General features: G+C 45.3%; 1 protein-coding gene across 1 annotated transcript; it reads right to left on the bottom strand.

Moving 5' to 3' along the window:
• Positions 1–559: 559 nt before the first annotated feature.
• Positions 560–22,902, bottom strand: LOC143281162 (uncharacterized). The gene is made up of 2 exons (XM_076586186.1): positions 22,265–22,902; positions 560–3,829 (listed from the first exon to the last, which is right to left on the bottom strand). Exon 2 carries the CDS (start codon positions 3,824–3,826, stop codon positions 3,488–3,490), a length of 339 nt encoding a protein of 112 aa, XP_076442301.1. The 5' UTR covers positions 3,827–3,829; positions 22,265–22,902; the 3' UTR covers positions 560–3,487.
• Positions 22,903–24,510: the final 1,608 nt, after the last annotated feature.

Here is a 24,510-nt window from a genome sequence, read left to right as displayed (position 1 = left end):
CTGAAGGAACGGTGAGTGTTCATAAAGTGTCTTGATGGACAATGTCGCGTGCACACACACACACACACACACACACACACACACACACACACACACACACACCGTACCGACAACAACCGAATGCGTAACAACAACAGATATGAATAAAATGCAGAAACTACATAAAACCCATTCATAAAAAAAACAACCCAGCAACAACATAACCACACCATAATCGCACAAATAAGTCTGTATCAACAGAAACAGCAGTATGGCAATCCCCCAAAAGTGTATAACACATGACGACAACAAATCAGACCTAGCATACAAAGACGACAGCAAATGAGAGCACACTGTTAAGTCTCCTGTCATTGGACCCACTGCTATCCACCGAGTGCATTCCTTGAGAAGAATGACACCACACGTGTCCTGTCATGGCTCGTGCATTGCCTTCACACTACCCTTCATGTCATGCATTCATGTTGTCCACCAACAATCATTTTCTCGACAAAAGGTAACGATTGCAGAAACCCTGTTTACTGTCGCTCTCATGACAACAGAGAGTTCAAATGATGATGTGTTTTTTTGGTTGTTTTTTTTTTTTTTTTTTTTATTGAATTCGACAGCGAAGGACAGATGGGAAGAAGAAGAAAGAGAGATAGAGAGAAAAAAAAGAATATTTTAGAGATGCATAATGTTTCTGGAGAGCTGTTAACAATTGCTGTAAATGATACAGTTTTGTTGTACACTAGAAAAGTCACATAACCAATTTTGTTTTGCTTTGTTGTTGTTTTAAAATTTTTGTTACATGAACTTCTCAGTTACATTTAAATGGTTGTTATGGGCGATTTTATTTTACATGTTGAGGGACAATATTGATCACACGATAAGGAGACGTGGCGTGGACCATAACGATTATCTGAGTGTGTTGTAGAAAACAGAGCATGGCACTAGTGATGGATGGACACAGTTGGAAAAGGGAGCTGATCTGAATGCAGCAGTACTTCCTCTCTCTCTCTCTCTCTCTCTCTCTCTCTCTCTCTCTCTCTCTCAGTCAGTTGTGTCATCAGGATTTAGAAAATGAGGATCATTTTGTTTTCCACTGTAAGGAATACAATAATATTATTAGAAATAAGTGTACATTCTTTTCACATCCGTTTGCGTTGAGACATGATCTAGTAGCTATCCTTTCATCAGATAATGAAGGCATTCTATTTTCACTCGCCAAATATATTGTAGAGGCATATAACATTAGAAGGAAAAGATTAACCAAAAGATAGTTTTAACATGATAGAAACATAATGTAGAATAAAATATAAGATTCATAACTGAATTTAGATTGGTAAATAACCAAAACGATGTTCGGCTGCAAAGCTGGATGGTCACATGTTCGAATTACTTAGCATTATGCATGAGTAATATGGAATATGTTGTATTAATGTCGTGGGTGTGAATGTATGAGTGTTTATGCGTTTATGAATATGTACTTTAGTTGCTTGTTATTTCCCCTTATTTTTCGTTTTTCTTTTTCTTTTTCTTTTCGTCGCATGCTAAGATAAGCTGAATAATCCCCCTTGGCACTAGAGCTGTAAAACGCTATTTGCCTATAAAAAAAATTTTCATTGTCAATGTCTCTCTCTCTCTCTCTCTCTCTCTCTCTCTCTCTCTCAGACTGCTGATTCTGACAAACCTCTGACAAAAAAACATGTGTCTGCATAATTTTACCTTTCTCGGGTCATCTGTATTGTCATGACAAAGAATTGTTGGAGACATTATACGGAGCACTCTCAAACAAAGGAAAGTGAAGAATGCTATCACCTGCCAATGTCCAGATTTCATTTGATTGTCACCTTTCAGACCACAGACACGTGACACGCGTGTTGACCATCATGCTGTCAACCTCTCTCTCGCAGATCTACAACCCTCTACAGTGTCGGAGAACACAAAGTAACTGAATCACACAAAGCTTGGAATGGATTTGGAATACAACGAGTCAGACATGGCCACAAAAGGGTGCGCCAGATTCACCATGACCACCATGACAAAACACCGTCACTGGAGTCTGACCCTGCGCGTGGTGGGGGAACGAGGCGGAGGGGAGGGGTCTGGGGGTAGGCGGAGAGGGCAGGGGGTAGCTGGGGTAGGGGTCACCAACGTGCAGGACACAGTAGACTGTAAAGTGACCCAAGACCTGGCCCCTCCCGTGCTGTATCACACCTCAAAGGGCGACCACTCACAGAGCATGCTGAAGGTAGGAGAACATAAAGGAACAATCTCACACCAGGACCAGGTTTTTAAAAAAAGTTAACTCATTCCGAACGCTCAGTAGCGGAACAAAAGAAAGACCTTTCCACATGCTGCAGGCTTGTGGTGGGCCCATAAAGAAACGACTTTCACAGTGTCAGGCGAAACTGAGTTCAGACAATATGGGACTCTGGTGGATGGTTAAAACAAAAAAAGGTCGTTCTTTGTGCAGAGGGACCTATCAGCTAACTGCAAGTAAGTGCCTGGGGCTAGAAACAGACCGCAATGGGTTAACCCACCCTGAGAGCTTTGCACGCAACATGCCCCCACACAGAGGTCAGGCGTTCCGAACAGGGCTCCAGGGGATGGAGGGGGTTAAGGAAGCACAGGTCGGGCCAGTCACTGACTGACATTAACACATCCTAGCCGTGCCTGTCTTGTTGGGGGGGAGCGGGGGGGGTGAGTTAACCAGTCCATAAATATCACGTTCACTGAGACCAGATGTATATGGAGGGGCGTGGGTGGGGGGGAGGGGGGGCGGAGGACCACCCAGTGGGGAACCAACAACAGCAATGCCGCCCTGCACAGGTGAGGGACAAACACAACGTGAAACCTGACGGTCTGCCCTGCTCGGCAGCCTGTAAACAGATGGATCACAGGAACAAAGTCCCACAACCCTTCCCGCGAGAGGTTCTGGTTTTGTGTCCTGTGTACCCCGTTATTTACCGGCCTGTGAAAGCGGTCCTAATCCTGCCCTGTGTATGAATTATCAGCCATTCTCTGGACGTCTTCCTCAATACAGTGCCCTCAATACCCATTTATTTTACACACCCATGAATGTTGTTCTTGTTTGCCTTTGGTTTGATCATTTTCTGGATATGTTTCTTAGTAGCCATTACTAGCCACTTGAGTGTGTACCTATCTTCCCTTCATTTACAATGTTGATTTTTTTTTTTTTTTTTTTTTTTTTGAAGCACCTATCTTCGGTCAGATACCAAACCTCTTAAGTTATTACATACCAAAACTCTATGTTACTACGTTCCAGGCATGTTCCTTTGTACCAGTTCATGGATGTGCTCCCCCGTCTTTATCTAGCCGTGGCCCGGGTGACGAGAAGGACTGACCATCATTTGGTGTGACGCTGTGTTCCCCTTAGTCCCGTTCATCGCCACACTGCTTTAATTAACTTGTTGACTCGGTTACTGAGGACGTGGTGTGTGTGTGAGTACGTGTCCCTATCACTGTTCACCGGTCTGCCCAGTGCTCAGTAATACCACACGTCCCTGCGGCCCCTCTTGGGCTCCTCGGTGTACCACTCCCTGCACAGATCCCTCAGCTGCCCGGGCTTCTCGCAGCACGGGTTGTGGATCTCGTAGAAGCGGGTGGGGTCCAGGGAGGCACACTGGAAGCAGACGGCAGACACCTGCATGTCGTTCTCACACGTCCTGCGGCGCTGCTGGAGGCTCTTCTTGATGGAGTCCATCAGGCTCAGCGAGGAGCAGGGCGTCAGCAGGGTTGACAGGACCAGCAGGGTCACCAGCAGCAGACTGCACGTTCTGGGGGAGGGGGTGCTGGGGGCGTGGTATCGGCAGGGTGGAGACATTGTCTGCAAGCACAGCGTGTCGTGGTTAGTTAGTGTCATCATCATTATCATCATCATCATCATTAGTAATAGTTGCTGTAATTGTTATCGTCTTCATTCGTGTCAATGGTCAGAGTTGATGTCTTCATCTTCATTATCATCATCATCATCATCATTAATAGAAGTGGTAATTGATATCGTCTTCATCCGTGTCAATTGTCAGGGTTAGTGTCATCATCATCATCATCATCGTCATCGTCATCATTAGTAGTAATTGTTATCGTCTTCATTCGTGTCATGGTCATTTAGTGTCCACATCATCATCATCATTATTGGTCATTGTTATCGTCTTCATTCGTGTCATCATTTCATGGTTATTAGGCATCATTATTGCAGTGATTATTGTCGTAATCATTATCATTGTTGTGATATTGATGTCATCATCATGTTAATATCATCATCGTGGTTATTGGCAGAATCATCATTGCAATCCTTATTTCATTATTGTGTTTGTGGTTGTCAACATCGTCATCGTCATGGTCATTGTCATCAACAACACATTCAGCAGTGTAATTGTCATCGCTGTCAGCGTTATTGTCATCAGCATCATCAGCAGCGCTATTTGAACTGTTATGGCCATTAGCCATTGTCCAAAGTCCATTTCCCACGGGGAAAATGACAAATACAATGACAATATTCCGTAATGAGGAAGCAACATAAGATGTTGATAACATCCACACAAACTGTCGGCAGTGGTGACAGATAGACAGAAGGAAGGCAGGCGGGGGAAAGACAGGAAGAAAACAATATCGGAACAAAAGAAGAGATGAAGGAGGAGGAGAAATGGAAAGAAGAAAGGGAAGAAGAATGAAGGCAGGAGATGACAGTAATGCTGACAAGGATGAACACGACAGAACAAAGGACACACACACACACACACACACACACACACACACACACACGCGCACGCACGCACGCACGCACGCACGCAGCGAAGAAAGAAGAAACCAATGAAACGCCAAGCAAATGTTGTTCGTTGGCCGATCACAACAATCAAGCGAAAAAGAGTGTGTGTGTGTGTGTGAGAGAGAGAGAGAGAGAGAGAGAGATGATTTGTTCATTTCAGTCCATAGCCTCATACGCATGAGGGGAGATGATAGGGTATGCAGATATTGCTGTAATGAGAGAGAGGGGCGGGAGGTTGAGGAGGGTGGAGGGAGAGACTGACTGACAGACAGACTGACAGAACAAGAGTTGAAAAAGACTACTCAGCAGAGAGAGAGAGAGACTCGGACAGCCTGGTTATTACCAGGGTCACTCATCTCCTGTTTTGTTCTCTGTCCATCTGGTCCTGCCAAGTGAAATAAATAAAATGAAATAATGATGATAAAGACTGACCCCCCCTCTCTCTCTCTCTCTCTCTCTCTCTCTCTGTCTCTTTCCTACCCATATGTCAGCCTCTGTGCGTGTGTGTGTGTGTGTGTTCTTCATCATATCTGTCATTCTGCACGAAGAATTTTTTTTTAATTCTCTTTCTCCCCTTTCCATTGAAGATATGTGTGCTATTGTGACTGATGTACATTATCAAGGACAGATTGCAAGAATAGGCCATGCCTAAAATCTTAATCCTTGAATAATGTATGTTTTGAATTCTGAGCTCTCTCTCTCTCTCTCTCTCTCTCTCTCTCTCTCTGTGTGTGTGTGTGTGTGTGTGTGTGTGTGTGTGTATCTATTTTCTTTATCAATCGTTTCTCTATCTGTGTCTCTGGCCCCTCTCTCCCCTCTCCTCTCTCTCTGTGTCTCTGTCTCTGTCTCTCCGCCCACCCACCCCCCTTCACCCTCCACTGCCATGTTTCCTCCTCCTCCCGGTCTCTTTGTGTCTCTGACCAATCCCCTCACAGTATTCCCAGCCCGGCGCGTGGACGCAGTGACGTCACAACGCCCACAACAATGACGGAGTGACGTCACTGACGTCACGCAAACAGCGCTGATTGAAAGCGGCATTGACGAGCCATTGAGTGACGCGAAGTGTAGCAGCAGGTGGTTGTGATTGTTCTCTTCACGTTGTTTGTGACCACGGTTGGTTCATCGGATGTCGACAAAGTTTCCCAAGTAAACACACAGGGTCCCACACGAAGCATGCAATTTATGACTGTGTTCTAATGAAGCATTACCTGCACGAAAGTGTGTCATCACAAGTCACCAGGAACGATGATGTTATTTTTTTGTCTTTTTACATTCATGATCAGTTCTTTCTCTCGTTGAATTAACGACTTTTCTTTTTACGAAGTTCATTGAGTAATTCTATTCAATTGTGCTTAACATTTATTTCAAATGTTCATCTTAGATTCTACCATCCTTCAACCTGGTGTCCCCTAACTGGCCATTCAGCGCACTCCTCTCTTTTCCTACCTTTTAAACGATAACATCCAACTGTGAAAACAAATACTGTAACAGAATGTCAGCAGTCACCATTGAACAAAATCCCTCTATGTCTATTAGACAGACTCCCCACTCTCAGTCAGAGACCATGCCTTCAGCACCACACCACACACCTCTCCACTCTCACCCACAAACTGTAGTTCTAGCACCACACACCTCTCCACTCTCAGCCACAAACTGTAGTTCTAGCACCACACACCTCTCCACTCTCACCCACAAACTGTAGTTCTAGCACCACACACCTCTCCACTCTCACCCACAAACTGTAGTTCTAGCACCACACACCTCTCCACTCTCACCCACAAACTGTTGTTCTAGCACCACACACCTCTCCACTCTCACCCACAAACTGTTGTTCTAGCACCACACACCTCTCCACTCTCAGCCACAGACCGTGGTTCCAGCACCACACACCTCTCCACTCTCAGCCACAGACCGTGGTTCCAGCACCACACACCTCTCCACTCTCAGCCACAGACCGTGGTTCCAGCACCACACACCTCTCCACTCTCAGCCACAGACCGGGGCTTTAGCACAACACACCCTCCCCATCTGTCCCCTGTACGGTACAACAGGCAGGACAAATCAAACAGCTTGGTACTGAAAACGTTTAATCTGGAAAGAACCCATGGTTAATCCCACAGAACGGGCGACAGCTGCCAATCCCTGCCACACTGCCTGTACAGTCGAGAGGGACAGAAACCAACTGGCTGGAATTCCAGTTCTACACACAAGATACGCAGATTGGGAAATACGAAGTTTCTCGCTTTTTTTCAGAATACAGGAATGCTGGGTATGACAGAACAAACGATACAAGATGCATTTTCGGCAACCTCGGCTATCAACAAGAATGACAGCAGCTGCATTTCCTCCTCCATGATAACTGTAATACATCATCTAACAACCAGTGTGCTATATAGTGCTATTAGTATTATATACTTGTTCGATCATTTAAATTTATCTTTTGTGAATTTTAATTGAACAGGGTCTTGCCAAAACAATTGCATTAAGAATATGTGCATTTTTGTAAACATTATTCAGACAATATTTTTCTCTACAGTTGTTTTAAGTTCTACGTTCATTACTAGACTATGACTGACTTGCATGATTCCTAAAAACAAAAAGCAACGGCATTTCTAATATATATACATACATAGACCTATCACATGAGTGACACAGCGTAGTTTGGTGTGCGTGTGGGCGGCTCCCCAATTACCCTTTAAATCACACGGTGAGTTCAAACTGCACTCTGCCAGGGTGGTCCTGGGAGCTTTCCACAACACAAATGTCAACTGCTCCAAATGGCCGCCTGATCACAGCCACAGGGACACACAGGCACACAGGGCCCCACGTGTACAGACAGCTGAACAGCAATTGTCGTTCCGCCAGTTCTGAGGGGCGTCACGGGGACGGCTGATGGTCCTCAACTTCTGGTCCCTTCTGGCCTGGAGACAACTTGTCGTGGTTCCCGTGGTGGTTTGTTCAGGACCAAAATTGATATGCTTCGTGTGCACCATTAAAAGATTGTGTGTTATAGTGTGTGTGTGTTAATAGATAGAAAGAGATAGATTGATTAGATAAACAAATAGGTAGATAATAGATAGGTAGCGAAATAGACAAGACAGACAGACAGAGATGGATAGTAGATAGATAGATAGACAGATGAACACAGACCAGTGTTGACACGGGAAGAGAAACGTGCCGTATTGGGAATGTACGTAAAAACGGCAAAATGTGCAGTTTTATTTTTCTTTATCACAACAAGATAATTTAGTGTCCTTAAAAGGAGATGCTTGGTGTGGTAGCAGACAGTTAAATCCTATATAGTACAAATATAGACATACATAAGCCATTCAGCTGATTTGCATACGCTCTGAAGCACACAATCTGAGCTGCATCAAATATCCACGCGCCCGCCATCAGTCTCCATTTCACACTCATTATAAGAAATTACTAAAAACGTAAAACGACCTTCAAATGTAAACAAGTAGGTTACAATAATAGATAAGCCCGTAAATCAAGGAGAGTTTATAACACAAATGAATGATTAAAGAATCAAATATATAAATAAATGGCAATAACAATAATAGTAATGATCATGATAATAATAATAATAATAACAATGATACTACTACCGTGATGATAGTACCACCACAACCACCACCTCTACTGCTACTATTTTATCAGTTCAGACTGAAAATTAATGCGTCTGTTCAAGCTTACCACAATACACAATTTAAACCGATAACCAAATCACAGTTTTAGATATAACAGTTTTGCTGCGAACAGAACACCATAGATTTCATTCTTGTTTCCCATTGTATACGGGACTGAAACCAGAGTCCAGCATTGACCATCTGTCGTGTTGGTCAGGTGGACGGTCGGGTTTCTGATTGCTCTGACCACCAGGGGGTTAATTGAGAACTTCTGGTCAGCAGATGGTGTGTTGGCTATGTGGGAGAGGGGGTGGGGGGGGATTAGGGTGAAAATCGTTACATCCGATCCCCTCGGACATCACGAAAACTGGACACAACATTCTCATAACACCCATGTCCCTCATTTTGGAAAACATCGTTCATAACGAAAACGTCCCACCCACGTGAAAGGCACTAGAAGCAAGAGCACTGGAATTGTAGAAAAGACACCAGAGAAACGGGGACTGTCCGAACCACTTGTTGAAAGGACGCTTCTTCAAAACCCTGTCCTTTGTTCACACAACTTCCGTCTGACGTTTACCTTTTGCCAGTCACTGCTTTGGGCGGGGAAATCCACATGCGCTATACCCCGATTACTGAGATATAGGACGCATATTCTAGACGAAAAGAAAACACACGTCAAAACAAAACAAAACAATGGATGGAGGCTGGCAGATGGGACGGCCAGGGCACAAACCCCAGAGCGTAGTTCATGATTTGGAAATACCCTTGCAATCTGCTACCATACAATAAAAGGTGTTGAAATTACCAAACGTGTAAGTTATCTTTTCGCTGTATTGATAAAAATAAAAAAATGTAGTACAAAATGTTATGGTGATAATGCTGAAGAAAAAAAAAATCTTCTATGCAAGGGGCAAAATAGAATAAAATTAGATTAAATTTTATAGAACACACACACGCACACACACACACACACACCAAAAAAAAAACAGCGTGGTGACGTTATCAGGTCAGGGTCTTTACGTGTCTGTCCCAATCACTGGACCGTACCATCATCAACATCATCATCCCTACCCCCATACTCACCCTCCCGGCCCCACCGTCCACACCCACCTCCACCCTTCCAAGCCCGGTACCAGCCCCTCCCAACAAACCGTGTTCTGTGACCCTCTGTCCCCGCTAACAGTGAATGCTTTCACTTTCAGTTTCTCAAAGGGGCGTCACTGCACTCGGATAAAACTGTTACGTGTCTGTGTGAAACCTCCTTGAATGACACAGGAAACGAAGGATGAGTGTCCAGTGGCAGCCGTCAGTCGGCTTTACCCAGGTAGGCAGCCTGTCGTGCCAATGACACCGTGTCTGTCAAGCGTTTAGAGCTTGGTCTCTGATTGAAGACAGGAAGTTATTAAGTGATCCACATAATCATCATCATGAAATCCATATGCGCTACACCACATCTGCTTGGCTGATGCCTGACAGCAACATAACCCTGCGCGCTTGTCAGGCCTTGGGAGCATGCGTATTATATTTGTCTATCTGACAGAGTGGATTTCTTCTGCAGGACTTTGCCAACACTCGCGTTGCTAAAGACAACACTCTCGTTGCCAAAGACAACACTCTCGTTGCCAAAGACAACACTCTCGTTGCCAAACGACAACACTCTCGTTGCCACGGGTTCTTTTTTCAGTGCACCAAGTGCGCGTGCTGCACACGGGACCTCGGATTATCGTCTCATCCAAATGACTAGACGCCAGTGAATGGAGATCATAACAGTGTGTCACCCCCTTTGGGGGGCTTAGTCATGATGGCCACTGACTGACATAGTGACTTCTAACCTTCTCTCTCTCTCTCTCTCTCTCTCTCTCTCTCTCTCTCTCTTTCTCGCTGTGTCTCTCTGTCTTTCTCCCCCACCCACTCACCTCTCTCTCTCTCTCTCTCTCTCTGCTCTCCACTTCTGTCTGTATGCCACTATGACCAGGATATATTGTGTAAGTTTTAGTCTGAAATATTCATCATTGAATAATACGCACGTGCTCGTGTGTGTGCGTGTGCGTGTGTGCGGTGTTCCCTCGGGAACAATTTGTCTCTGATTGCTTGCAGGTCAGAGAGACACAACTCATTTCGTTAATAGCTTTCACCCTCCCCTCTTCACCCCCATTCTTCTCTCTCTCTCTCTCACCCCCATCCTCTCTCTCTCTCTCATGATAAATATAATTGATATCATTGGCAGTTTGACGCATCGTGATCAAACACAACCTTTCTCACTTTATGCCATTATCACGGCCATTGTGATATTTATTTGTCAGCTGCCGTGGCAGAGTGGTTAGCGGCACTGACTGACGGCTGGGAGGATGCGGGTTCGATTCCCAGTGGAGTGGAGGGCGGGGTGTGTGTGTTTGTTTTTGTTTTTTCGGCCCGCGGCCGACTCCTACCCACAATTGAGTGTTTTGGGCTTAAATGGGAAGACTGGCACAACACAGTCCAGTTTCATCCACTTCACGGATGTGTCTTTGGGTGTGTTGTTCTAATTTCTTGACCAACACTGCAAGTGCCTGTATCTCTCGGGCCTGATTACCGCTAGGATACCGTTATGAAAGAAAGCGTATGACTACAGCATTGTCACGTGGACCCAAACCTAAAATGGACCCTATAGAATCATCATTATCATTGTCATCATCGTCCTTCATCATCAATGAAATAAAATAACATGTCCCAAATACATTAATATTTATTCCCTGTTTACTATTTATTATACTACAATGCAGTGTGGTACAGTGTGACATAGTATGGTGAAATGCAGTATTACACAGTCTTATAAATGAGGCATTTCTCCTTGTAAAACTCCGTATTCTCAATGGGAGATGGTTTTGGAAAAGAAAGGAAGAATGATAGAAAGAAATGATGGAAGAAGAGGCAACGAAGACAGAAGCGGGGAAGAAAGAGAGGAAAAACAGAAAGAAAGAAAGAAAGATAAAAAAAAGAGAATACAAGAAGCTTAAATGAGTGTGTTACAGCAAATATCAGAACTACAATGGCTCAAGACAGACGCTGTGCTAGAGAAGACTTCCAGAAACAGAAGTTGTTGGTCAGAGGTTGGGGAAAAGATAGTCGCGGGGAGGGAGAGACAGACGTGGTGACAGACAGACGGACAGACAGTCCCTATAGCCCCATCTCTCTTCTGGTCCCTTCAAAACAAACTGACGGGGATTGGACCAGTCACGTGGCAAAGTGACGGGGATTGGACCAGTCACGTGGCCAAGTGACGGGGATTGGACCAGTCACGTGGCAAAGTGACGGAGATTGAACCAGTCACGTGGCAAAGTGACGGAGATTGGACCAGTCACGTGGCAGAGTGACGGAAATTGGACCAGTCACGTTGCAGATTGACGGAGATTGGACCAGTCACGTTGCAGACTGACGGAGATTGGACCAGTCACGTGGCAAGTGTAGCCTCTTCAGTTTTGCCCGGCTTACATAACGACCACCGCAAATCAGCTCCATCCGATTTCCTCCCACAAAAAGATCTGGGTCAATTAGAGATGGAACCAATCGTGTGTGTGTGAGAGAGAGAGAGAGAGAGAGAGAGATATGTTTGCAGATGAAGTAGGGATACTCTGAAATTGTGCTAACGACCTGTATTAGAAAGCAAAGTACGGGTTGGGGTTTTATTGGGTTTTTTCTTTCTCTTTTTTAAGATGCTTATATATTGTCTCTCGTAGCATGAGTGTTGGGAGTCAGTTATTTTCATTCTGTTTGTGATGGACAGTTTCTAATCGGAGAAAATTGGAATCTCTTATTCATTTGAATGGTGTGGCGAGAGGTGGAGGGGAAAATGACACACTCAGACGCACAATGAGACAAGCTTTCAAAAAACGGTCACTTCCTTGTACACTTGCACGCATGCGAACACACACACGCACGCGTGCACAGAGAAAGAGAGAGGGAGAACCGTGGTCAGTGGGATGACAGAAGATGAGAGAGAACAAACGAACATTTTTTTTTATTATTTCATGGGGGCAGCGATACCTTAGTTTACACCAGCCCATGGGGCTCAAGAAATGTTTTTAATCTCGATAACTACACCCAGCAAATGAATGAATGCACCACACATAGTTCACAGACAGACAGTGGACGTGTGATGACGACAGACATTTCTGTGGGGGGAAGGGGGGCACTGGAGAAGGGGATGGCGGGACCTGGCCACAAGGAGACAGAAAGGAGAATAACGACAGTGAAGGAGAACACGTTGTTATCGTGGGATGTTTTTGGTGTTTTAAAGAGGTCAGTCGATCGGATGTTCTTCACAGTAACCCCTTTACCTTTCTCTTACAGGCTTCAGTCTCTCTCTCTCTCTCTCTCTCTCTCTCTCTCTCTCTCTCTCTCTCTCTCCCTACACCTCCTCACCTCCCCCCTCAGGTGTGTGTCAGACCTATCTGACGAGGAGGCAGACGACAGACGTATTAATGGACAGGAGAGGGGAGGAAAGGGGGTGGGGGGGTCTGTGGCCCAGGGACAGACCAGTGATCCGGCGTTAAGCCGATGGACTTAGCGGACAGGGGGCGCTGTGCGGGGCTTGGGGGGGAGAAAGAGAGGGGGGGGAGTGAATCACGTCTGGCGTCCTGCAGTCCTGGTGATGGCTGTGGATGGAGGGTTATCGATCAGAGATCTCCTCTACCTGACACTAGTGCTTCCCTCCTGGACTGCAACGAGATAGACACCGTCCTGGGAAGATCCCAAGGTGGGGGAAGGGTTGGAGGATGGGGGGAAGGGGAGCGTATCCCCGTGCCGTGCTTATATGGGGGGAGGGGGGTATGTCGCCTGGGTTGCACAAGCGATCTCTTTACTTCGTCAAGTCGGCTTTAGCGGTAAGAATGTTCTTCCAAGTCTACCCAATGATTAGACAGGACTTCGGGGGGAGCGGGAATTCTCCGAGCTAAGCAAACTGAGCGCTGCTAGGATTTGTTCGTACAACCCACACCAGAGGTGTTAGCGTACTGAATGTCAAGTCTGCCTCCATTGACGTAGACAGATTGATATATTGATAAGAATGCAGACAGATACATTGATGAAGAGATAGGCAAACAAACAGGACAGGCAAAGAGGTGAACATACAGGCAGAAAGAGTAGAAAGAGAGATAGAAGCGAAAAACGAAACGAAACGAAACGAAATGTTTTATTCAAATAAAGGCCAAAGCCCCTTACTGAAGGGGTGTGTCACATGTACATTGAAATATTGGAATTATAGCAGTCATACTAATTACCACAGCAACATACCATATATACCGTTAATTGCACAAAATCAAAGTCAAACTAATACTACAGCAATATACCACACGTTATAAAATACACGTGAGAGAGAGAGAGAGAACGTATTTATGTTTATTGTGAGTTAGTGTGAACGTACTCCTTTCTCATGAAACATGATATTATATGATAATATAAGCCTACAGGCTGCATGGACAAGGGAGGGAACTGGGCCCGACCCTTCAAGAAGCCAGGACTTCCGGTTTTCGTCAATACTTATATTAGTAATTCTTTATTATTTTCTTTTTTTTCTTTTTTTAGAACTGTCAGGGCATTGTTACAGAATGTGGCTGACATTAGACTGGCATCATTTGGTTTGAAATACACCTGTCGTGATGAAAGTTGTCAGCGTAATTATAGTATCACGAGGACGGTGTTCATGACAGTGCTGGTGATATACAGTCAGTACACATATGAACCAACCACACACACACAGAGAGAGTTATATAAGGTTGCTCTCACTCTCTCTCTCTATCTCTCTCTGTTATATCTTTTCTGGGGGTTTTTCATTGATGGTTCGATGATTAAAAAAAAAAAAAAGAAGCAATTGTTACTTATTCAATTTACCATCATGAAATAAAATCTTGAATTGACTTCAGAGAGAGAGAACAACCTCACATAACAAGTCACAAAACACACAGCAGCAGAAGATGAATGGGTGATGGAACGGAAAGAAGGAACAAAATGATTGAAAAAACAAAACACCGACCAGCTTTCAGATGCCGCAAATTGCCGTTATCGCGTGCAGCCATAGCGACGGAATTCCCCCCCCCCCTCCCCTCACCCCAACCCCCAACCCCCAACCCCCATATCCCGCCCCCTGCTCATACGGCACTCTTGACTGATCTGATTGCTACTTGATCCTCTAACAAGGGCCTTCCCCACCCGTCAGCACGTTTTGCTGGCCTTCTACCTTCTGTTTTCGTCCACATTGTGTGAGACAGAGAGACAGACATTTTGTGGGAGTTATGAGGGATGTCGTAAGTGGATCGGACAGGCAGTACTGCGAATGATGATGCAGAATTAATCAGCAGTTGTGGGGATGAACAAGCACGAGATGGGGTGGGGGAGGATGGAGTGTGGGAAAGTGAGGTCCGAGGAGGGGAGTGGGGGAGGAGTGTGTGAGAGAGAGAGATAGAAAGAGAGAGAGAGGGAATATGAGAGAGAGGGAGATTAATAAATTCTTTTAAGCTATGGAACCCCCATAGCCATAGCCTTGATCAATATCAGCTGTGGGGGCACTGTGGCGTCCGTCATCAATCCCGGACCGCCATCGGTGGCTGGTCCATAAAGCGGAAAATACCCCCCGTTTCCGGATGCTACGTCACTTCCTGTTCCGGAAAACGCTGCAGACTCGTTGGTCACTGGATCGTGGTTTTTTTTCTGACCGTGGTGTTGTGTGCTGCTTTTGGCATTCGGCACAGGTCGGGTTTCCACGTCAACATGGTAGAGCTACCTGGGGTCTTTTGCAATCATCAGTCGTCATCTGGATGGAACTGGGTTTTGCAGCTTTGTGTATTGACGAGTAATCGTTCGGTTCTTGTTCCAGTCACAGAAAACTAATTGGCGGCTTGTGCAGCTGTAGACAGGGGGCCAGACTGTTCCCTCAGTTTCGTGTCTTTGCACGTGATGTTATTTCAGACCCAGACCCCACCCTCTAACGTCACCGATAAAATACAATGACAAATTAGGCAGGATAAGATCAGATTCCACTCAGTACCCAAAGAAAACAATGGCATAAATCATGCAAAAAAACCGCACGATTCTATACAGTTGGTAAATCACTGAGTTCATTTTGATGATACTTAATCACGCATCGTTCGTATTCTTTTCGACCGTAGCGAACTGAAAATATTTAAGCTTGTTTTTTACAGAAAGAAATGAACAAAATTTCTCGATCAAAAATACGCGCTCGCATGTGTGCGTTGCTCTTGGTTGTTTTTGTTCTACCACTACTGCATTCTTCTATTACCAACACGTATGTAGACTGCTACCACTTTGGTGGTCGCCACTTCTGTTACTGTTATTGCTACTGCTACCACATACTCTGCAACTGCTAACAATACTCCCACCACCGGTACCACTACTCTACTGCTACTACTACTGCTGCTCGTGTTGATGATAATGTATGGCCTTCTCTGTTTACAACATAGGTCATAAAAGCAGACATTCAAAACGGCAAAACATCATTATCGTAATCATCATCATGTTGTCACCATCGTTTTGACCATCATTATGTTTTCTTTGATAGCCATCATCATAATCTCCAACATCGTCACTAATATCATCACCATCATCATTATCATCATCATCATCATCACTACCCACCTTAAACAGACGAAGCAACAAAACACAACAGCAAGATAAATCCAGGAGAGGGCACAGCGATAGACGGACGGACAGACAGACAGACAGACAGGCTTCCAGAAATCACTTGGTCCCCCGTGTGGAGTGGCCCACGACTGGTGACCAATCCACGCCAAATGTCACATCGTTGTTTCCTTCCCCCCCTCTACCTCCCCCCCCACACACACACACCATGTATCCCCACACCCCCTCCCCCCACCCCACTTCCCCCACCCCTAATCATTGGCTTGGAGGACACAATAATCATGCCGAGCAATACTGTGTTGTGTTGCACAAGTCATAACGTGTTCTGTTGCACAAGTCATGGTGATAACGTGTTCTGTTGCACAAGTCATGGTGATAACGTGTTCTGTTGCACAAGTCATAGTCATAACGTGTTCTGTTGCACAAGTCATAACGTGTTCTGTTCCACACGTCATGGTGATAACGTGTTCTGTTGCACAAGTCATAACGTGTTCTGTTGCACAAGTCATGGTGATAATGTGTTCTGTTGCACAAGTCATAACGTGTTCTGTTGCACAAGTCATGGTGATAACGTGTTCTGTTGCACAAGTCATGGTGATAATGTGTTCTGTTGCACAAGTCATGGTAATAACTTGTTCTGTTGCACAAGTCATGGTGATACTGTGTTCTGTTGCACAATTCATAGTGATATTGTGTTACGCATGTCACAGTGATAATGTGTCACGCAGTACAGTAGAATACAATACAATACAACTGTATTCATCCATTTGGAAATTAAATTGTGCATCCACAGGCTCGTCACTCACCAGTCACAATATCTCAGCCAACAGCCAAGTCCAACACACTCGCAACATGACAAATGTTCAACAATAAGATAAAACAGCAATGCATAAAGCTAACACACAAGCAAGTAACACAACACAGCGGGCACATTTCCCACACACACACCCAAGTCCCCTTACCCTCCAAACACACACACACACACACACACACGCGCGCGCGCGCGCATACACTTTGTAAAATGACATGAATATTAAGAAACACAATATCAGAACAAGAAATGCATCTGCTGAATCATTATGAATTATTATATGGCAGGTTCAGTATTCAAATAAATGTAACATATGGTAAAAGAAATATGTTCTAAAATAATTGGTACATTAAGACAAAGATTCCTGAATAAGAAACCCTGCCATGAATTAAGCGTTATAGCTCATAGGTCATAGTGACAATGTGCTGCACAGGTCATAGTGATAATGTGTTACACAAGTCACAACGATTAAAAATAGTGATATTATTTATCTTCAATGTGGGTGGGAGGGGGATGCGGGATAGGAGGGCGGGGGCGGGGTGATGATGGGAGGGGTAAGTAAGTAGGTGTGAACTCTTTCTCAAAAGCGGGAGACGTGTAGGGGTGGTGGTGGGCGTTGACAGGTTTAGTTTTGGTCAGAGTGACAACACGCTACGCTGTGTGTGTGTGTGTGTGTGTGTGTGTGTGTGTGTGAGGCGAGTGGGGGAGGATGTGGAGGGGCAAGGGGGTCGAAGGACTGTGTTGCAACACTGTTCAAACATTGCTGCTGTTATTGACAGAAAGGTTTTCAGTGTTCCACAAAGAAAATTGTTGTTCTTTTTCCTGGTGTGTCCAGAGTTCACTTTTAACAGTGCGCGCAATGTCTGTCTTGACGTTCAGTAATGTGAACAGTCCTCTCTCTGTTTCATGTTGTCCTGGGTGCTTTGGGTGTGACGTGGTTTTCAATGTCATATATGCGTTTGTACATAAAGCATGGTTATTAAGAAAACGTGACGATAGGCACATACAGTAGATCAATTAAAACCCCAGACATTTCGTCACAATCATTGAACATTAAGACGTACAAGTGTGTCCGTGAATAAGCTATCACACAGACAATGTTATCTGGAGAATTGAATTATGCTTCCTGGTTTGTTTTTTTTAATGAATTAAGGAAAAGAAACTATAAGCTGTCTACCCCTTTAAAAATCACGTGTACAGTCATGCTGTGTGTTCTTGTGCCTTCGTGATTTATGTGGAATTGAGATTTGGGGTCTGACACGTAATTCTCTGATTCTGCAATCACCTGTATTTGTGTGTGTGTGTGTCGGGACGTGAAACGGAATGCCTTCCTTGTCTTCTGATTGTCACACACACACACACACACACACACACACACACACACACATCATAAATCGTATTCCTTACAGCCCGAGCGATCGCGAGGGGCCACTTGAAGGCTGAATGCCCGTCAGTGGTTGGAGAAAAGAAGGTAAGTATTGACAGACCAGCCCCCAAACAACGTCATCCTGCCACGTCTCATTCTCTGACATATTACGTGTAATTCAGGTTATATGCTGAAAATATAGTTTTAAAAAAATAATAAATAGACTGATTCACCCACGTCTGTTTCAGTCTAAGTAAACACAGATATTTGAACTAAAGAAAGAAAAAGAAAAATGAACACACACACACATGTACGCACACACACCTACACACACACACACACACACACACACACACACGCACACACGCACGCACACACGCACTTCGTCAGGTCACTGACAGTGAAAAAACGTTAAATTGAACAGAAAGGAAGAAAGAATGAGTGAATGAACACAAACACACACACGCGCACATACACACACACACACACACACACACACACACACTCACTCAAACACACAAACACACACACACACTCTCACACACACACACATACACACACACACACATACATCGTCACACCCACACACAGGCACATCCACACACACACACACACACACACACACACACAAATCCCAGGCCTGTCGATCTTTCACGCAGTGAAGGGGGAAAACCCTGCCATGCACACACGAGAGACGGGGAAATTGTTGCTCTCTCTCTCTCACACTCTGGTAACCTCAACACCTCCCCTAATGTCACTGCTGTAACAATTTGCACCTCTCTCTCTCTCTCTTTCTCTCTCTCTCTCTCTCTCTCTCTCTGTCTGTCTCTTTCTCTCGTTCTCTCTCACCGCCCCCCTCTCTCTCTCTCTCTCTCTCTCTGTGTCTCTTTCTCTCGTTCTCTCTCACCGCCCCCCCCCCCTCTCTCTCTCTCTCTCTCTCTCTGTCTGTCTCTTTCTCTCGTTCTCTCTCACCGCCCCCCTCTCTCTCTCTCTCTCTCGTTCTCTTTCTCTCTCTTACCGTCCCCTCCCCCCCTTCTCTCTCTGTCTGTCTCTCTCTTTCTTTCTTACCGCCCCCTCCCCCCTCTCTCTCTCTCTCACCCCCCCCCCTCTCTCTCTCTCTCTCTCTCTCTCTCTCTCTCTCGAGTCTACAGTTACAGGTCACATGTTCGCTGTCTACACCTGGTCTCCCTGCCAAAATCACTCAGCTGCCTGATTACGTCATTGTACAAGGCTGTGCGGTTTTTCCAAAAGTGCGTCCGCGCGCGCGCGCGCACGTGTGTGTGTATGTGTGTGTGTGTGCGGGTGTGTGTGTGATCATTTCTTTCTTTCTTTCTTTCTTTCTGTCCTTCAGTTTAACGTCTTTTCACTATTGTGTACCTGACGATGTTCGTGTGTGTGTGTGTGTGTGTGCGTGTGTTTGTGTGTGTGTGTGTGGGTGTGTGTGTGTGTGTGCGTGTGTCGGTGTGTGTGTGTGTGTGTCCGGGTGTGTGTGTGTGTGTGTGTTCAGTTTCTTTCTTCGTTATAAGCATTTGTCTGAATAATGATCCATAACTCTTTTTAATGTCTTTGTCACTGACAACAACAACAACAACAAAGTGATGATCTTTTGAAAAGGAAACGGGGGAGCAAAACCAGAAATGAATGATCCCAGTACGTCAGTGCTCACTGAAATGCTGATTGTTCGTGTGCCTTCAGTTCAGAGGACCCAGTGCACCTATCGGGCTGATCAAAGAGAGAACTAAACAGCGCTGTCAACTGGAAGAGCTGTTTGGTCAGAGACGAAATGGGAACGAGCGCTCACTTCTGGTTATAAAGCGCTTTTGAGGAATACGCGTTCATGGATAGTGTTGCCACGGATTGTGAATGAAAAGAAATGCTGTAATTAATCCACAGGCTCGTTACAAACACAAAGGTATTGCATGGGACGTTTCATGGCGTGATTCCTTCTGTTCGGCACTGAGACCAGATTCTGAACATGGTTTCAGTGCCCGTCTGTCTCGTCACTGAATGAATAGAATGGCCCGGTGTCATTTTGACACCGTTCAATCACGCTACAGACCCAGCTATAAAAGCAAGTAATGTGTTTCCAGAAGTTGAACGCGAGAGAATGACTAATGTCAGCGCTGATTGGCTGGTTTTGTCTGTCACACCTGGCTGCCCTTTCCTTGGGAAATACCAAACCCATTAGCAGCATCACTGAACAACGGAATAAGAAAAGAGGTTGGGTAAGGTTTATATTGACAAGAACCCGCTTCCTATCTCAGTGAGGGTGTTGTGTGTGCGTGTGCGTGTGTGTGTGTGCGATGTGTGTGTGTGTGTCATGTGCGTGCGTGTGTGTGCCGGTGTACTCTGTATGTGTGTGTGTGTGTGTGCGTGATAGTCACTGCTGCGGCTACTGGTGGTGGTTCTGCTTTTTTCCACTGATCTGAGAAAGTATGGAAACATTTAAATCTAGAATGTGACGGTATTTTCAGGTTTGAAAAAAAAAAAAAACCATTATTTAAAACTAAACAACTACAACATCACCAACACAGAGAGAGAGAGAGAGAGAGACTTGTGTCTTTATATGTATAAAGCGTTTGAAATGATCTTCTTCTTCGTCCGTGGTCTGCAACTCCCACATTCACTCGTATATACACGAGTGGGCTTTTACGTGGATTACCGTTTTTTACCCCGCCACGTAGGCAGCCATACTCCGTTGCTTTTGAAATAAGATATATTGCGCTGACAATAATTTCTTAATCAATAAAATCATTACAGGACTGATTAGTCTGTTCCCACCCCATCACAAGAGGCAAAAAGCCTCTGCACAGTAAACCATTTGTTCTCTGTCTCTCTCTGTCTCTGCCTCTGTCTCTCTCTCTCTCTCTCTGGAAGGAAGGAAGGAAGGAAAACAAAACTGGGCTTCTTATGGAAAAAAACCACACTTTTTGCCAGAAAATTGTTTTCCAATTGTGCGGACGTGTCACAGTGTAGTCTCGGGTTATGAACAAACGTTTTTCAAAACCCCAGAAAGAAAGGATACTGTACAGCCGATTCCATTTATTTTAAAAGTTTCTCTGCAAACTGCTTTTACAAACAACTAGTATCGTACAACGCTTGCATCAGTAAAAGTAGATCAAGAACTTGGCTTTAATGCCAGCAAAAGACGGTTTATGTCAGGTACCTCCACACATTTTCCATACCCTTTGTGTAACTCCACAGTTGATGATGAAATTCATTTTATGTGTGATTGTAGATCTTGCGGTGATGTGGGAAATAAACGTGTGAATTTTTTTTTTTTAAGATACTACAAAAAGAAAACAAAATCTCTTCAGCGTGTTAATAGCAGAAGATCACGAGGTGATAATCTTAATGGCAAAATTCATATCAGAGACTTTGAAGATAAGGCAAAAAAAAAAAAAAAATACTCACAGTTACAAACCGCGTGATTAGGCAGATTAGACATTTTCCTCAAAAACTGACTACCTGATGTCATAAGGACTTCATGACTAGTGACATTGAAGTGTCACTCTCTCTCTCTCTCTCTCTCTCTCTCTCTCTCTCTCTCTCTCTCTCTCCCCTCTCTAATCATTGATTCACTTATTTACAGGCAGTCACAGCCCAAAACATGAATAGAGAAAGTGACTGACTGATACTTTTAAATGGCATTAGCTGTCACTGATGCCTTGTGTCATGGGGGTACACCACTGCATCCGAGACAGACAGACAGAGAGAGGAGGTGGGCCTTGTGTCATGGGGGTACACCACTGCATCCGAAACAGCAGAGAGAGGGGGTGGAACAGTAATTCTAGCACTGAAGAAAAAAAAGCAACCTCGGATTCATAACATGGACATTCATGGTGATTTTTTTTTCTCATGAATTCGCAACTCAGGTTCTTGCCCCATTACATTTTTTTGTCTAAAATTACACAATGTGAATAGGTCTTAAAGAACACACACACACACACACACACACACACACACACACACACACACACACACACACACACACACACACACACACACACACACACACACACGCACACACACACACAAACTCCACTTACCAGAAAAAAGCTGTTCTCTCAACAAGGGACAGAGCTCTGCTGACTGACGAGTGTTTCTCCTTGGACAATGTCCACTCTCTGTGGCTGTTCCCCGAACACACACACCAACCGTCTGCCGCGGACACACCAGCAGACAGACTGACAAATCCCTAGCAATCGACTAGAAACGTTGGAAGAGAAATCAGCAACCCACAGAGTGATCGTGTGAATAAATCAGTAATTGATTGTTCGGTGTGCTCCTGTGACAGCAAATAACAAGTGTTGGAACACACGAACTGTATCAACAGTCTGCCTTGACGAATTGTGCTCACACACTTTTGGAGCAAGAAGCAAAAATAAATATCACAGGATTTTCTCCCCCTTTTTTCTGCATATACAAAACCGACAGTAAACGAATAATATCAGCGTCGTATGAAGAAGACTTGACAATTCGACGAAATATCACAGATCTTTGATACGAGAACGAAAGTCTTGTTGAAGAGAAATATAGCAATGTAAGAAACTCGGCAGCTTTTGAAAAAAATATATATCTTTCTGTGGTCCAGCTGTTGAATACTGAATATAGTTGAAGCAGGACAAGTTTGTTTCGTCCGACGAAACAGTGGACTGCAGGAGGCGAGATACTGGTATGACTGATCCAGGAGATGTTCCGTTTATATACAGACCTTTCCCACTGACCGCCCGGAAGTGAGGTGGGGAGGGGAGGGGGGGAAGACGGGAGGGATGTGGGGGGTGAGGGGAGGGAGAGGGAGTGTCCAGGGTTGGGTAGGGCTTGGGGAGGGAGGAGGAGAGTGGGGGCGGGGGGGTGAGGGGGGAGGCTACGAGGGGGGGGGGGGGGGGGGGGAGGAGTGTGGAGGGAGCGACCGACATTGGTCAGGTTTCCACTTGAGTGAGTGTTGGGGTTGGCTCGCGTCGCGAGAAAACCAACCCCCCCCCCCCCCCCCCCCCGCGCCCCCCACCCCCCGCCCCCCCTATCCAAACCCTTCATCCTCCGTACACACTGGTTGCCGTTCGTACACACACACACACGCACAACCACACACACACACACGAGGGAGAGAGAGGCAGCCAAGAGAGAGAGAGACAGAGAGAGGCAGCCAAGAGAGAGAGAGGGAGAGAGAGACTGACACACACAGCAAACAGAGGGGGCGGGACCACGTGCTCACACTGCATGCTGTACAATTACGCACGCTGCGCGGTGTCCCGCTATGTAGTGCTCCTTCCTCGTCATCTGACCCACGGCGTTTTTTGTGCGGATCTTATTATTTCTCCGCAGTATTGAATGTTTTAAAAACAATATAAATGAAAAAACTAAACAAAAAACATTTGAAGCGTTGTGTTTTCCACGTGTACAACCTGTCAGTTCGTGTAAGCACACCGATTCGGTTATCTGTGCTGCGGCCACTGTGTGTGTGTGTGTGTGTGTCAGTGTGCGTGCATGTATCAGTGAGTGTGCACATAGGTTGATTCGGTGGTCTGTTCGTCCGTGTATGTGTGTGTGTGTGTGTGTGTGTGTGTGTGTGTGTGTGTGTGTGTTCTTTCTTTCTTTCTGTCTGTCTTTCTTTCTTTCTTTCTTTCCTTCCTTCCTTCTCAGTGTGTGTGCGCGCGCGCGTGTGTGTGTGTGTGTCTGTTGAGGTGGGAAGAAGAAGAAGAGTCAGTGGTGTGTGTTTGGTGGAAAGCTTACATAATTGCCATTATCTGACGCCCACACTGTCCGTCATGATGACAACCTGCAACAGCCATGAAGGTCTCCTGGTGGGAGCCAGCAACAGCTCATCAGGGACATCACTGTAATTCACCCGTCACGTAAGCTTCAATGGGACACACGTAACAAAATTACCCGGCCGCTCTACACAACATGAAAACCTGTATTTACGTGAAATACTTGTTTCGTTTTTGTTGTTGTTGTAAACATCCATTATTTCTGATCCGCGTAAAATGACATGAACGAACCCCCCTCAGCTCAGCAGCGGAGTCTGAACAAACAAGAAAAAGAAGTGACAGAACCTGTCTGGGCATTCACCTTCACTGACATGTGATAATATGTTTACAGTACAGGTCAGACCTCCCAGTTTCTGCTGGGACACAAACACCACAATGCAGACACTAGTGCTTGATATTATGCTGACCTTGGCAACAGCTGGAGTCAGCACTGATACTGACGTAACAGGTGGACACGGTTAGCAGGAAAAGGTGGAAGGGAAGGGAAAAGGTTAGAAGTGAAGGATGAATGATGAATGAAATGG

The sequence above is a fragment of the Babylonia areolata genome, chromosome 4, assembly GCF_041734735.1.
Source record: "Babylonia areolata isolate BAREFJ2019XMU chromosome 4, ASM4173473v1, whole genome shotgun sequence".
In the NCBI taxonomy this organism is placed as follows: domain Eukaryota; kingdom Metazoa; phylum Mollusca; class Gastropoda; order Neogastropoda; family Buccinidae; genus Babylonia; species Babylonia areolata.
Note: the sequence above shows the minus strand (reverse complement) of the source record. Positions and strands in the feature narration are given on the sequence as shown.